General features: G+C 31.5%; 1 protein-coding gene across 1 annotated transcript; it reads right to left on the reverse strand.

The window, feature by feature from the left end:
• Positions 1-402: 402 nt before the first annotated feature.
• LOC104894151 (hypothetical protein) lies at positions 403-10,661 on the reverse strand. Its single transcript, XM_010680331.4, is given in 9 exon segments — positions 403-899; positions 1,359-1,503; positions 2,344-2,666; positions 3,399-3,511; positions 3,514-3,527; positions 3,812-4,042; positions 6,620-6,684; positions 6,794-7,017; positions 10,111-10,661. Coding segments are annotated over 9 exon segments (1,443 nt in total). The 5' UTR covers positions 10,193-10,661; the 3' UTR covers positions 403-653.
• Positions 10,662-12,879: the final 2,218 nt, after the last annotated feature.

Genomic DNA, 12,879 nt, shown 5'->3' on the forward strand with positions numbered 1-12,879 from the left:
CAGGGGCCAGCCTAAAAAACTGTACAAAAAATATGAAAAGTAACAAGATGAATTTTAAATTCATCAATAAATATATTTGTTTATTGTAATTGACCTGACGTGCCAAAATAATAGTTTTTGATGAAAAGATGTACATGTCTTGTTAATTATAACAATTTTCACCAAAGTTTCAAAGTCAAAAATATTAATGTATATAAGTTTGTTAATCAAAATTGAAAATTTGAGCTTTAGAGTAGTTAGCATGGTTACAGATTTATCTTAGCCACTGTAAAGTCTTCCAATATATACCTGATAAAAGAAAAACGTTTTCTTTCTTGCGTAACATTTTACTTCTCCAATACATCTCTCATATTTTTCATTTTCTTTTCACTCTAATTTTTCAACTAACGAACTAGCAAAGAAGAACCAATGAAATATAATAGTTAGTATTATCTCTTTTAATTTTTTTTGTTTCACTAAAAGTCATCTTTACATTGAAAATCTTTATCCGTCCAACCAAACGGATCCTAAATGAAGGATAAGAATGCAAATTTTGGATTTCTTGTGTATAACAAATTCACAATGTGTGAAAGAAGAAAGAAAGAGGCATCATGTAAAAATAAAGGTTTGAGTATAAGTGGGCTGGGCCTAGAAAAAGATTGGGCTCGACAGAATCAAGTAACTGCAATTACAAGTTCAGATTTTGTAATGGCAGTTTGAAGAGCCTTTTGAATGTTGGGCCTTGTAGGTGACATAACCATCTCTTTCCAGGCCGAGCCTGGATGAGAAAGTGGGCTTTGATCCGTGTGAAGTTCGTAAATGGACTCAGCTTCTTCGTTGAGGCTACCCAATATATTTAGGCATGGAATTTCTTCCACATCTACTAATAATCTGCTGTCTCCATCCTTCCATCCTATCAACTGCATAAAGATCCAATGCACAAAAGGTGAATATTCAATAATGTACTAAGCTTAAGATATTATTAACAAATTTGATGTGACAATTGAAGAATAATATTATTTTTTGTATAATGTGGGGAATTATGTATTTATGTGTACTAGGTTGCCAGCAAATGACATGTCATTGTCAAACACGGAACAATTTTAATAGTACTCCCTCCGTTTAGTTTACGTGTTACACTTTCACATTTTACAATATTCACAAATTTAACTCGAAGTTTAGTCTACATGTACCAAATATGCTCAGACCTAATTTTATTGTAAATACCATGAGATTGCAAAGAGTTACTCCATATTAATGAAAAAAATTCACCTTATTAAATTCTATGTAGATTTTTTTTTTCTCTAAAATAAATGAAATAAAATTATGCCTTGGAGTAAAATTAAAGGGGGTAAAAAAGAGATGGAAGAAATATTTACCCTGGGTGGACCGCAGACAGCGTTGGTGCAATAAAGCCTAGCATTATCAACAAGTTGACAATAATATGAGAAAGCACTTGCAAATCTCTTGTGAGATTTTAATTGTGACTTCACCCTCACTGCCCTCCTAACCATTATTGCTCTCCTGTTTCATCCCAATTTTATCAAACATAAAATTAGCTATCAGTCTATCACCATATATCATATATGTGGGGAAAAAAAAAACAAGGTAACATAACATGATAATTGATATTAAACTTTAGTTCCAGCCCAATAATGTAGATCATAATACTCACATTTTCTTTTCTATACATCATATCTCTGCTTGGATTGTTGTATAAATATATATGAAAATGTTAGGCCAATTACAACTTTAACTTTAATTATTAACGTAACTTTAAATAATAGTTTAGCTAAAAAAGAATATGATTTTCAATGCTAACAATAAATTTATGTTCAAAAACTCTCTAATTAAAATTTCATTAAAATTATTAATTACATTTTGATATATTTAATTAGTAGGGTATTTATTACGAAAAACCTATTTTCGTGGCTTTTACTATAGTATGTTGTATAAATGGTTACATGTTCAAGTTTGTTTGCCACTTTAGATTATTAATAAAGCATACTAGATAACAATGACTCAACTATTCATTCCACTTTCTTTGAGTTATTCTTAGAAGGAATATTATTACAATAATCTTTGGGCATTAAAAAACTATTAAGAATAGATATTGCAAAAAAAATGTGTTTTCCTTGTTTTTTTCCCTATGTCATATAAAAAGAGCTTTGAAAAGCCAAGAGAGTATAATAAAGAATATTTTCGAACAATAAATTCCATATAAAATTGGAGTAAATAGAGATGTGAGTATTATAATCAAATTTCTAACAATGTGATAATTAACTAATTTCAGATAATATGTGCATGAGTCGTGACAATTGATTATGCACAAAGAGGGATTCAAGAGAGCGAGTATATAAATACCTTATGCCTCTACCAACAGCAAGATAAGCGTCACAAACAACACCAACAAGCTCAATCCTATAAGGTTTTCGGTCTTTGACTTGCTTGGATTCTTCATGATCACTATCAACTTTCTCCCAATATATTTCAATGCCAGTGCCATCTTCAGATACTTTATAACCAATTCCCATTCGATACCTGTACTTGTGAATATTACGAGCCATGGCTATTGTTTGTTCCACAAATGGTATCCATGACATTGTTCCGTCCATTATCACATCTCTTCCTTCATTTAAAGCTGTTACTAATAAGGATGATGCTGCATCTGTTGATGATTGGTGCACCTGTTATTAATCCAGTATCATAAGTGTTAATATCTTGATTTCTTATTATCTGATCTCTTAATAATATTGAATTTATGTGTAATTAATGTATACATATATGGTGTCTTATCATAGTGTATCGACGATCTTTTGATATAATATAACTCATGGTGCAAAAAATGTTAAAATGAACAAGATTTCACTAGCTACAATGGTAAATTTGAATTATCGATCGACATATATTAATAATCTAATTTTTTTTAGACATTTTATAAAATAATTTATACCCTTTTTCTATCCTTCTTAAAATTTATTTTGGGATAAGATAAAAAAACACTACTGCAATAATGTCACTTATCATAAGTTGACTTTGACTTAGCTGGTCAAACCCTCTTATCATATTAATACTTATACAAAAAAAATTTCATAATTTTCAAGATAAAACAAACTAATTGAAATAGTAATACTTAGCAAAGAACAAATGACTAACATAGAATAGGTCTAAATCATCAACTATATAGATGTAAAATGTAGCAAGTGGTTAAATAATAAGTCATTCACTATTAACTGATTGATAGAGAATCAAGTATCAAAGAACTAACATCAGTGGAATTACAGTTATCAATTATATATGTATATATGTAGCTCCCAAAACAAATTAAAGTGGGTTATGAACATGTGAGATTTATCTTGTCAAACAAAACAAAACAAAGTTGTCAATTTTTGAGGTTTAAAGAAGCATATATATGGTACCAATTCAGCAGTTTGAAGCATGTCCCCATGATGACCACTTGAGCTAAGGGCTCTATAAATCACATCCGTCTCTTTGAAAGCATCTGCTTCTACTACCACTGCGTTTGCCGCTTACCTGCCCAAAATGGCCTGATATACACAACAACAAATTTATGATCATTTTTTAAATTCATATCATATATACTTATACTCGGACAAGAAAATTATACTACTTCCTCCGTTCTGTTTAAAAGCATACTACTTACTCGGACAAAACCCACTTTTACATATTAACGTTTTCTTTGAGTTATCACAATTATTTTATTAGAAATAAATTAAAAGAATCTAGTTCATCAAAACTATTCAAAATGAGAGGATTGGAGAAAATTAATTATTGAATAAAAGTGAAAAAGGAACATAAGTAAGAATTTTACTCTTTGAGAATGTCTTTGAGGACAGTGCTCTTGCCAGCACCCATTCCACCACCCATAAGGAGGAGCACTGGACTTCTCTTGTTGTGAGCCACAGGTACCATCACGTCCGTACACCTGGATACGGCATCGCCGTTAGATGTTACACCTCCGATGGCCTTCATCTCCTCCACTAACGTTGCGAAAACCCTTGCCACCTTCAAGTCCTTTATCACCCTATCAAATCTTTGTTTCCTGTAAATGTATCATACATGTTAACATGTATCATAAGTTCATCATAACTATATTATTTGATGTCTTATACTCGGACAAGAAAACTATACTACTTCCTCCGTTATGTTTTAAATGAAACGTAGGGATTTGACACGAGGATTTATGAGAGGAGAGAGATAAAGAGCAAAAAAAAAAAAAAAAAAAAGACTCATGTGATAAGGAGAGAGATAGAGATCGAAATGGATAACAAACAAGGTGTCAAAGGACCAACTCAACCAAAAGCTTAAGCTTATGGTTGAGGCCCCAAGAATAGATTTATACTCTATCACACCCTCTCACGCAAGAGCCCTTTGGGCTTGAAGTGTGGACGCAACACAGGTCTCCCTCATACCTGGCGCTAAATATTCCACTGAGAAAGGAGGGGTGGATGAGATTCGAACCCGTGACCTTTTTGTCACGCTGGCTCTTGATACCATGTCAAAGGACCAACTCAACCAAAAGCTTAAGCTTATGGTTGAGGCCCCAAGAATAGATTTATACTCTATCACAAGGTAACATTTCATTTATTTTGAAACGGCCTAATATGATAAATGTTTCATTTATTTATTTTAGAAAGGAGGAATTATAACTTCAAGTAATACTTTTGTAAATTATAAAAAGATGTTCTTTTTTTCATTATACTCCCTCCGTTTCCTAAAGATCTTCCCTCTTTTCGTTTAAGGGTGTTTCCAAAAGATCTTCCCTCTTTTGCTTTATTCCTTATTTGGCAAAACAAATTTCCCTATTTACCCTCTCATGTCACTATCATATGGTCCACCATTACATTATTAATTCAATTTTACTCCCTTCTCTCTCCTACTTTAAGCCCTTTTTATTTGTTTATTTATCTTAACCCCTTTCTCTCTCCTACTTTACTCACACCATGCCCCACACAACTTGATTTTCCTTGGTATCTGTAGGAACAGTAAGTGGGAAGATCTTTAAGAAACGGAGGGAGTACTTCGAAAAAAATTATTTCTAATTTGAATAATACGCTAAAGTTACTTTTTAATAATGAATCAAATAAATAATTTGTACTTCACGGAAATAGTAGTATTATATAACAAAGAAAATTCTGTAATTTTGACTTTCAATATTGAACTAGACAACAATTTACCATGCATTTCAAAAGGAAATGCAAGTATGAAAGGGTTGATTTGCATTTTGCACAAGACTACCTTAGATCCTTAATTAGTGCTGAGTGCTTAGTGCTTAGTAGTGGAAACAAAACTTATTGACAAATGCTCTCCATGTCTGAAGTGGAAGAAATGAGTGGTCAACCACTAAAACATTGATATTGAAGATCTTGCCTTGGAGTTGGAACGAGACCAACAATCACTACTCTTTTTTTTTTTGCGTAATGCGAAGAGCAAGGATCAAATCATCAAATTAGTGGCTTTTGACATACTATAAAATTTTGATACTTCTATAATTGTTATATTCAATAATTCAATGAAAGATATTGATTCAATTTCAAACACATTGCAAAGATTAGGCAGCAATAAATTAAAGGCAATAATTTATAATAATAAGTGGGGTGAGGGAAAGTAGTTTTTCTCATGTGCAAAAAATGGTATACGACTCCTGACGTAAAGAACCTTCCAACTTTAAGGCTTGGGGTTTAATCTCCAACAGGAGCAATTTAGAAGAGGGATTGGAATCCCTTATCTTTCCTTCCCTCACTCTCAACCTGTCTAACACGCTAACCTGGATTAGGTTGACCTGTTAGAGGTTTCGACCCGCTATGACCCTTCATCTCACGGTTCTTACCTATCTGAAAGTTGACTATGTTCTATATTATGTGTTGTTAATTATCTTATCTGAACTTATCTTATTTTATTTGATCTGATATGATTTTATTTTATCTTATCTCGTCTTAATTTTTTCTGAAATGAGTGAAGATAAGTTAACAGAACATCTTACCTTATCTTATAAAATCTTTAAATAAGTTGAACAGAATGGGGCCTAATAATTTGTAGTACTGATTAGCTACTAAAACAATTCACCCCCTCGTCAAAAGATTTTTTTTGAACTATTGTGTATTTTATAGTAGTATACATTATCATAATTATTATTGTATATACAACCTCCGTTTTTTATTATGTGCAACGATTTGACATAAAATAAAGAGGAAAAATGTCTAATCATTACAAATAATAGAAAAAGGAGGTAATACTTCAAATTCTTTTCTTTTATTATTTGTACTTATGCTATGGTTTCATGATCTTTATATTGAGAAGAAATAATTGATCCTGACTACAAATCATCTACATGTTCCAAATAACAAGATTCCAACTCATGAATCACAAGTGATGTGTGACCTAATATTATAATTTAAAGTGTATAGGGAAAACAAAGACCTAAATGTTAAAATGAAGCACTCCGATGTATCCCTAGCATTATTGACCATTATTCAATCCAAATTCCAACTGTACATGAAGATCAACATTTAGAATGTAACCATATCACAGACTATACCCTCGTTTCAATATCATTGTGATTTAATAATATTGATAATTTATCATAACAAGGTAATTAAAAGTTTAAAAGTAAACTAACCTTGTAACTGCCATCACAGCATCTTTGAGTTTGTTTTTTCTTTCATCATCATCGTTACCTAACACCTTTAATTTAGCAAATTAAAGCAAATAATTATCCGTCAGTCCATTTTCTCATTATTGGTGCACTTTTATCAGGAGAAATTAAGAAGAAAATTTGAGAAACTAAATTAACCTGATTTATCATTGTAGGAGTTTGGCTCCAGTGAAAAGAAAAATAACTAAGAATACATCTATCAAATTCTTCAATTAATTTGACATAAAGAAAATCACTCTCTGGGTCATTGGCAAAGTATTCATAGATAGAACTTTCACATCGCTCTGTTTTCTTCAAGTAATCATTTGCCAACTTGCATAATCGAGGACACTCGTTTGGATCTTCAAACCCAATTTGTCTTGCTGCAATTTCATCACCACCACAATTAGAATTTAATATACAACGAAATCTTTTAGAATCACTTAAACCTATTAGAATAGAAGTATGTTCACTTATTTCGTTGCAACTTGCTGGTTTAGCGCTCTATAAACTTTATATTAAAATTTGATTTGAGTTTTTGACTAATTATTTTTAAACCGCTACTTTGATGGCTACTTGAACCGAACATTAATATATAATATCGTTATTTTGACAGCTAATAGTTAAATGCTAAACACCAATCACTAACAGCTATCAGCACAACTAATCGCTACTCTTACGGCTAAAAGCTACCATGTTGCCGAACACGTCCAAAAAGTACTCGACAAATCTTATTGCAACGGTGCACGATATATTATTGTAAGATTTATGTTAAAAAAGGATTATTTTTTAGAAAAGAGGTATCATTTTACAGAAGTCTAGTGATCATCTAAGGCAAAAAAATAGAGAGTGAGGGATAGTCTAATGGTTAAAGCTTCCCTCCCGATACTAGGAGATCCTGGGATCGATTCTCACCCTTAACAAGTTAGGATCCCTTTCGTTTTCCCTAACATGTCAAGGTTTCTCCTTACCTTATTAGATTAAAAAAAAATTAGGGCAAAAAAATATAACTAAATGTCTAAATCTTATAAAGTTATACGAGTAATGAATAATTGTGCGCATGTCTCATTTTAGAACTTGTAAAAATTACTTCTTGTCCTTAAAAATATTTTCAATTATGGGAACAAATCTTTTTCTTATACATTGCGCTCAAAGTACAAGTTAGACCAAATGCTAAATTATTTGCAAAAACAATTAAATAAAGTATGCACTTAAGGTGTACATAGACATATAAATTAAACTAATAAAAAGTCCTCGTTGTTTTAATTATCATCTTTATTATAGTTTATTTATCATTATTAATTTTTATATAGATAATATCTATCATTATTATTGTGGGTAGGTATGGTCAGTTCCATAATTCTTTCTACCACATTTGTTCTAATTTTTTTTAATATCGAAATTGGAATTAGGGTATATACTTTTCAATAGTGTTTTTAAATATATGGCGAAGTACTAACAAAGATGATGGTATGGCAGTATGGCACGTTAGTTTTGTTGGAATGTTTGTCATTGAAACCAATCAAAGATGCCAATAGACCATAAATAAAGTATGTCATTTGGTAAGAAACAAATATAACAGTTATATTATATATATATAGAGAATTTCCAAATCTCCAACCCCTCGGAATATCTGAGAATCCTATAAATAGAGAATTTTGCTTGTTAGATGGCCTTGTATACGACCAAGTCCCCGTGAAGTGAAGATAGGTTAAGACAAAGAATTTCGGATATCTTGATGATCTATGTGTCCCAAGAGCTAGATAGCTTTTGAGTGATACCCTTACATAATAATCGATTGTGAGACATAAGAATAAAAATGTTATGATATGTACTTGTAGGGAATAGAGTAAAAGATATTAAATATGTTTATAAAGTTGTACTCCCTCCGTCTCATAATATAGTGCTTGTTTCTTTTTTACATTGTTTCGAAGATGTAACATTGACCTTTAATATCTTCAATTCCGTATTAATAAAAAATATAAAAAAGATGATATTATGAAACTACACATTGAGACGAATCTAACAAGATCCGATCCCACATGAATATGTTTTTTTATATATACAAATGAGAATATTCGGTCAAAGATTTTAAAGTTTTGACCCACCAAAAATGAAATATGCATTATATTATGGGACGGAGAGAGTATAAGTTTAATGATAATTTTTGCAACTTTTGTTTGACGGATTTTTGCGTAATTATCGCTTAATATTTCACTTTTACTTTATTATACGTAGCTCTATATATGTAAAAAAACCATCACCGTACCCAAGAAACCTTGACCTCATAATAAATCATTGTAAGTCAGTTTCATAGAAAGTTTTGCCTAAAAGAATGCAATTGTGTTTGGAATTAGGTTACAAATTAATTTTATAGCGTAGCTAATTTGTTGATAATGGTGGCTTTAAATCAAATGATAATAAATGAATAAAAACATTCAGAATAATACAAGTAACAAGCACAGTAGAAATATTGAACCACTTCAAATAGTCTAAAATATTCCAAATTTAATTCCTCTTTGTAGTACTAGATATACCTATATTTGCTATATACTTCTATTACTTCCAATTTCATACGTAAATGAGGGTTTTATTACCTACAAGTTACCAACTTCGTACAATAGGACCAGATAGCAACTAACAAGACCAACTTAAAGCAATGTTTTTATCTACATCTTAATGTAGGTCCTCTTTTTTGCCGCAAATGCCGACACAATTAATAGATTTCAGTCACTTTTTATTTTTGTAAGTTAAGTTATATTAACTAATTTCGTTTATTTTTTACTCCTAAAATTACAGAAGGGGTCAAAAAAATGAAAGCTACTTTTACAATTTTGCCAGTGGAACTAGTTTTCAAGTTTTCAGTGCTAGGGTACGGTGTTTTGGACACTAATATACATTCCCGTCAAATTGGAGATTTTCCATCACATTGTCTATTTCAGCCATTATTTTTCAACTTTTGATACATTTGGCATGAATAAGTTTTGCACCATATATATTCTCAATCATCCATAAATGACAATCGTCATAAATGTTGCGGTCGATAGAGTAGCGACAAAAGAAAAGAGAAACGATAAAGGGAAGAATAACAATTTACAGTGACTCAATTATTACTGATTAAACTCCATATATGGTAAAATGGTAGTATATTGGCGTAAAAGGTAGAGTTTTAACCAAAATCTACCAATAAACAACTTTTCATATATATTCAATTATTACTATTATTATTTGAAGTTTGGAGAGACGATGAATTTTATAATGGTATTACTAAATTTTTCTTCCATGAAAAATAACCTTCATGGTTCCAAATATCTTCCCATAATGGTATTAAAATGATAACTATATAAAAAAGAAAATGTGATGATATCATATAAGCTTTTCATCACCATAATCTTCAGCAAAAACTCATAATCTTATAAAAAAATATAGCAAGATATATAACCAAGAAAGAAACCAGAAAAAGTAAGAAGAATTACCAACATAATGGGAGAATCTCTCAAGCTTTCCAACTCTTCCTGACTCAGTTTTCAACTGTGGAACTAGCTTTTGATCCATCATAACTTTAAACTCAATATAAAAAAATCTTCTTTTTTTTCTCTTCCTTTTCCAAATCTAGAGAGAGAAACAGATAGGACAAGTTTTTGCTTCCATAACCAACAAGAACTATAGCAGAATAGAGGAGAGAGAAAGGAATAATATTTGAAAGATTGATGATGATGATGATGATTTGAGGAAATAAGGGAGGAGATTATAAAGTTAAAGATGCTTAATGTTGTAATTATATCTAAGTGACAAGTATAAAGTCAATGGTTATAGATTATAATCATATACTTAATGGAGTATATAAAGAGTTGTTTGGTTTGTTATGAAAAAAAAATTATTAAGAGTTGTTTGTTTCAATAGTTAATTATTATAATTGAGAAAGAAGAGGATTTGATATAGTGTGTGGTGGACATCCACTAACTCATAATGTTCTATGATACATAGAAAAGTATTTATATAGGATCATGTGCATGATAAGTATGTTCCTCAATGAAATTCCTTTTTTTTCAAAAAAAGAGAACTTAGATGTTGGACCATTAGAATTGAAAAGTTAGTGATGGCCATTAGAAAGGTCAAGTATTATAAGAAAGACTACTTGATGAAAAGTCTAGTCAATTAGGAGGATTAGACGCGCAAAATATGGTTCTTTGGATGGACTCTTTCATAAATGGTTTCAAAGATAATGGTTGTGTACTTGTGTTAGTTGCTTAGGTGTTTGTTTGGCCCAAATAGACTTTGCTTAGAGGATGGATTGTAAGAGACTTTAATATTAAGTGAGATTATTTGGAGAATCGTTCTCTATTGAAGTCAACATGTAAGAATGGTGAATGCTTTTGTTGTGTAAAGGTGTAATAAAAGTTAGGCTTGTCCAAATTCTTGTAAAAATAATAATTTTCGAGGTCGAGTTAGGTTGGTATATATAGGACTTGTAACTGATACTCTTTAACGACTTGTTGAATAGCTCTAACTACCACTGATACTATTGAAAGTTGTATTTCGTACTAGGGGTGAGCAGAAATTTCGGGTACTCAGACCCAGACCCGGCATGGACCCGTCGGGTCCGGACGCGGTATGGACCCAATCCAACTGGGGTCCGGGTTCAAAAAATTGGACCCAGTTGCATCCGGTTCTAATTCTGGGTAGAATTTTGTCAGACCCGGTACCTGGTGGGTACCTAGTTTGACCGGTTCCAGCTCTGGGTACCCGGTTGGAGCGCTTTAGGTCCGGGTACCCGGTACTTAGAATTGGTTTTTTCATATACTCATATGAAATTGGTAATAGGATAATAGTTGTTAAATAAAAAGTTAGTACTTAGTAGGCCTTTAGGCCCATTTAATTTTTTTAAAAAATTATATAGCTCAATTGGCCCATCTTAGTATGTTGTTAAACTTACAACTGGGTACCCAGTTATGGACCTGGTACCCTCCGGGTCTGGGTCCAAAAATTTAGGACCCGGTTTGACCAATTCCAATTCCAGATTTTTAATACTCACTGGATTCGGGTTTGGGTCTATGAAATTCTACCGGGTACCCGGTTGTGCTCACCCCTATTTCGTACTACATGAAATTAATTTTACTCATGCATATATGCAAGCACAATCATTTTCTTGTGTTACATACACTAGCATAAAGAGCTCGAATGTAAGTGTTGACACTTAAGAGCGTTATTCTATCTCTAAAATATTGCTCCATTTTATTTTATTAAGGTAATATGGTCCCACAGCCTATTTGAACTTTTTTTCCCTATCTTACATACACTAAATGACGAACTAACTTGCCAACTCAATAAAACTCTTGAAAATATGAGAAAAGGAATTGATCAAACAAAAACAGATTTTGGGATCAGTACACAACACGGTTTGTCCTATCTTCACCGAATACTTGTCAAATAGGTTGGTCGGGCTAAATCAGAATTAGGCATTTTTGGTTTCGGATGGCCGATTTCAGGTTCGAGTCATACAATGCTTATTCCTTTTTTTAAAACATTTTTATTCAAATTTGTTTGGTAAACTACGAATATCAAGGGTCACAAGATGAATACAATATTCTAGGTATGATGCACTTTCCCAAAAGTAACATTCCAACTCTATTCGTATAACACAGGTTACACGGAATTCACCTTCGATATACAAAGGTCTGTTTGACAAAACTAGCGGTTGCAATAGCTATTAGTTGTTCGTTGCAGTAATCATAGCTACTGGGGGTAGCTGCTAGCTGTTCTCTAGTAGCTGCTAGCTGTTCTCTAGTAGCTGCTAGCAAACAGCGTTAAATTAGTTGTTTAATTATTAGAAGTGTTTGGCAAAAATATTAGTTGAAATAAAAGTCTATAAATGACATTTATTCAGATATGAACTAAAACAATTTCATTAGTTAGTTCAGTAGTTAAATTCAATATTTATTTTTCAAATAACTTACAAAGGATAAGGAGTATACGACTTTTTAACTACCAAAAAAATTTGAAATTTAAGATAATTTTCAAATCCCAAAAAATATGCATTACCTATTTTAACTAAAATGCTTATGAGATTTGGAGTTTAAAATATCGTGAAATATCAGTTATATCTTCTCTTTCAAATAAATAGTTCAATCACATCCTTGCTATTGTAAAGGAAAAACAATGAATCGCCATTTAAAAAAAGCAATTAATAAACAGCAGAAAAAAAAATTGAAATTCTAAAACACTGATTAAAAATTCTACCTTAT

Source organism: Beta vulgaris, chromosome 5, assembly GCF_026745355.1.
Source record: "Beta vulgaris subsp. vulgaris cultivar EL10 chromosome 5, EL10.2, whole genome shotgun sequence".
In the NCBI taxonomy this organism is placed as follows: Eukaryota; Viridiplantae; Streptophyta; class Magnoliopsida; order Caryophyllales; family Amaranthaceae; genus Beta; species Beta vulgaris.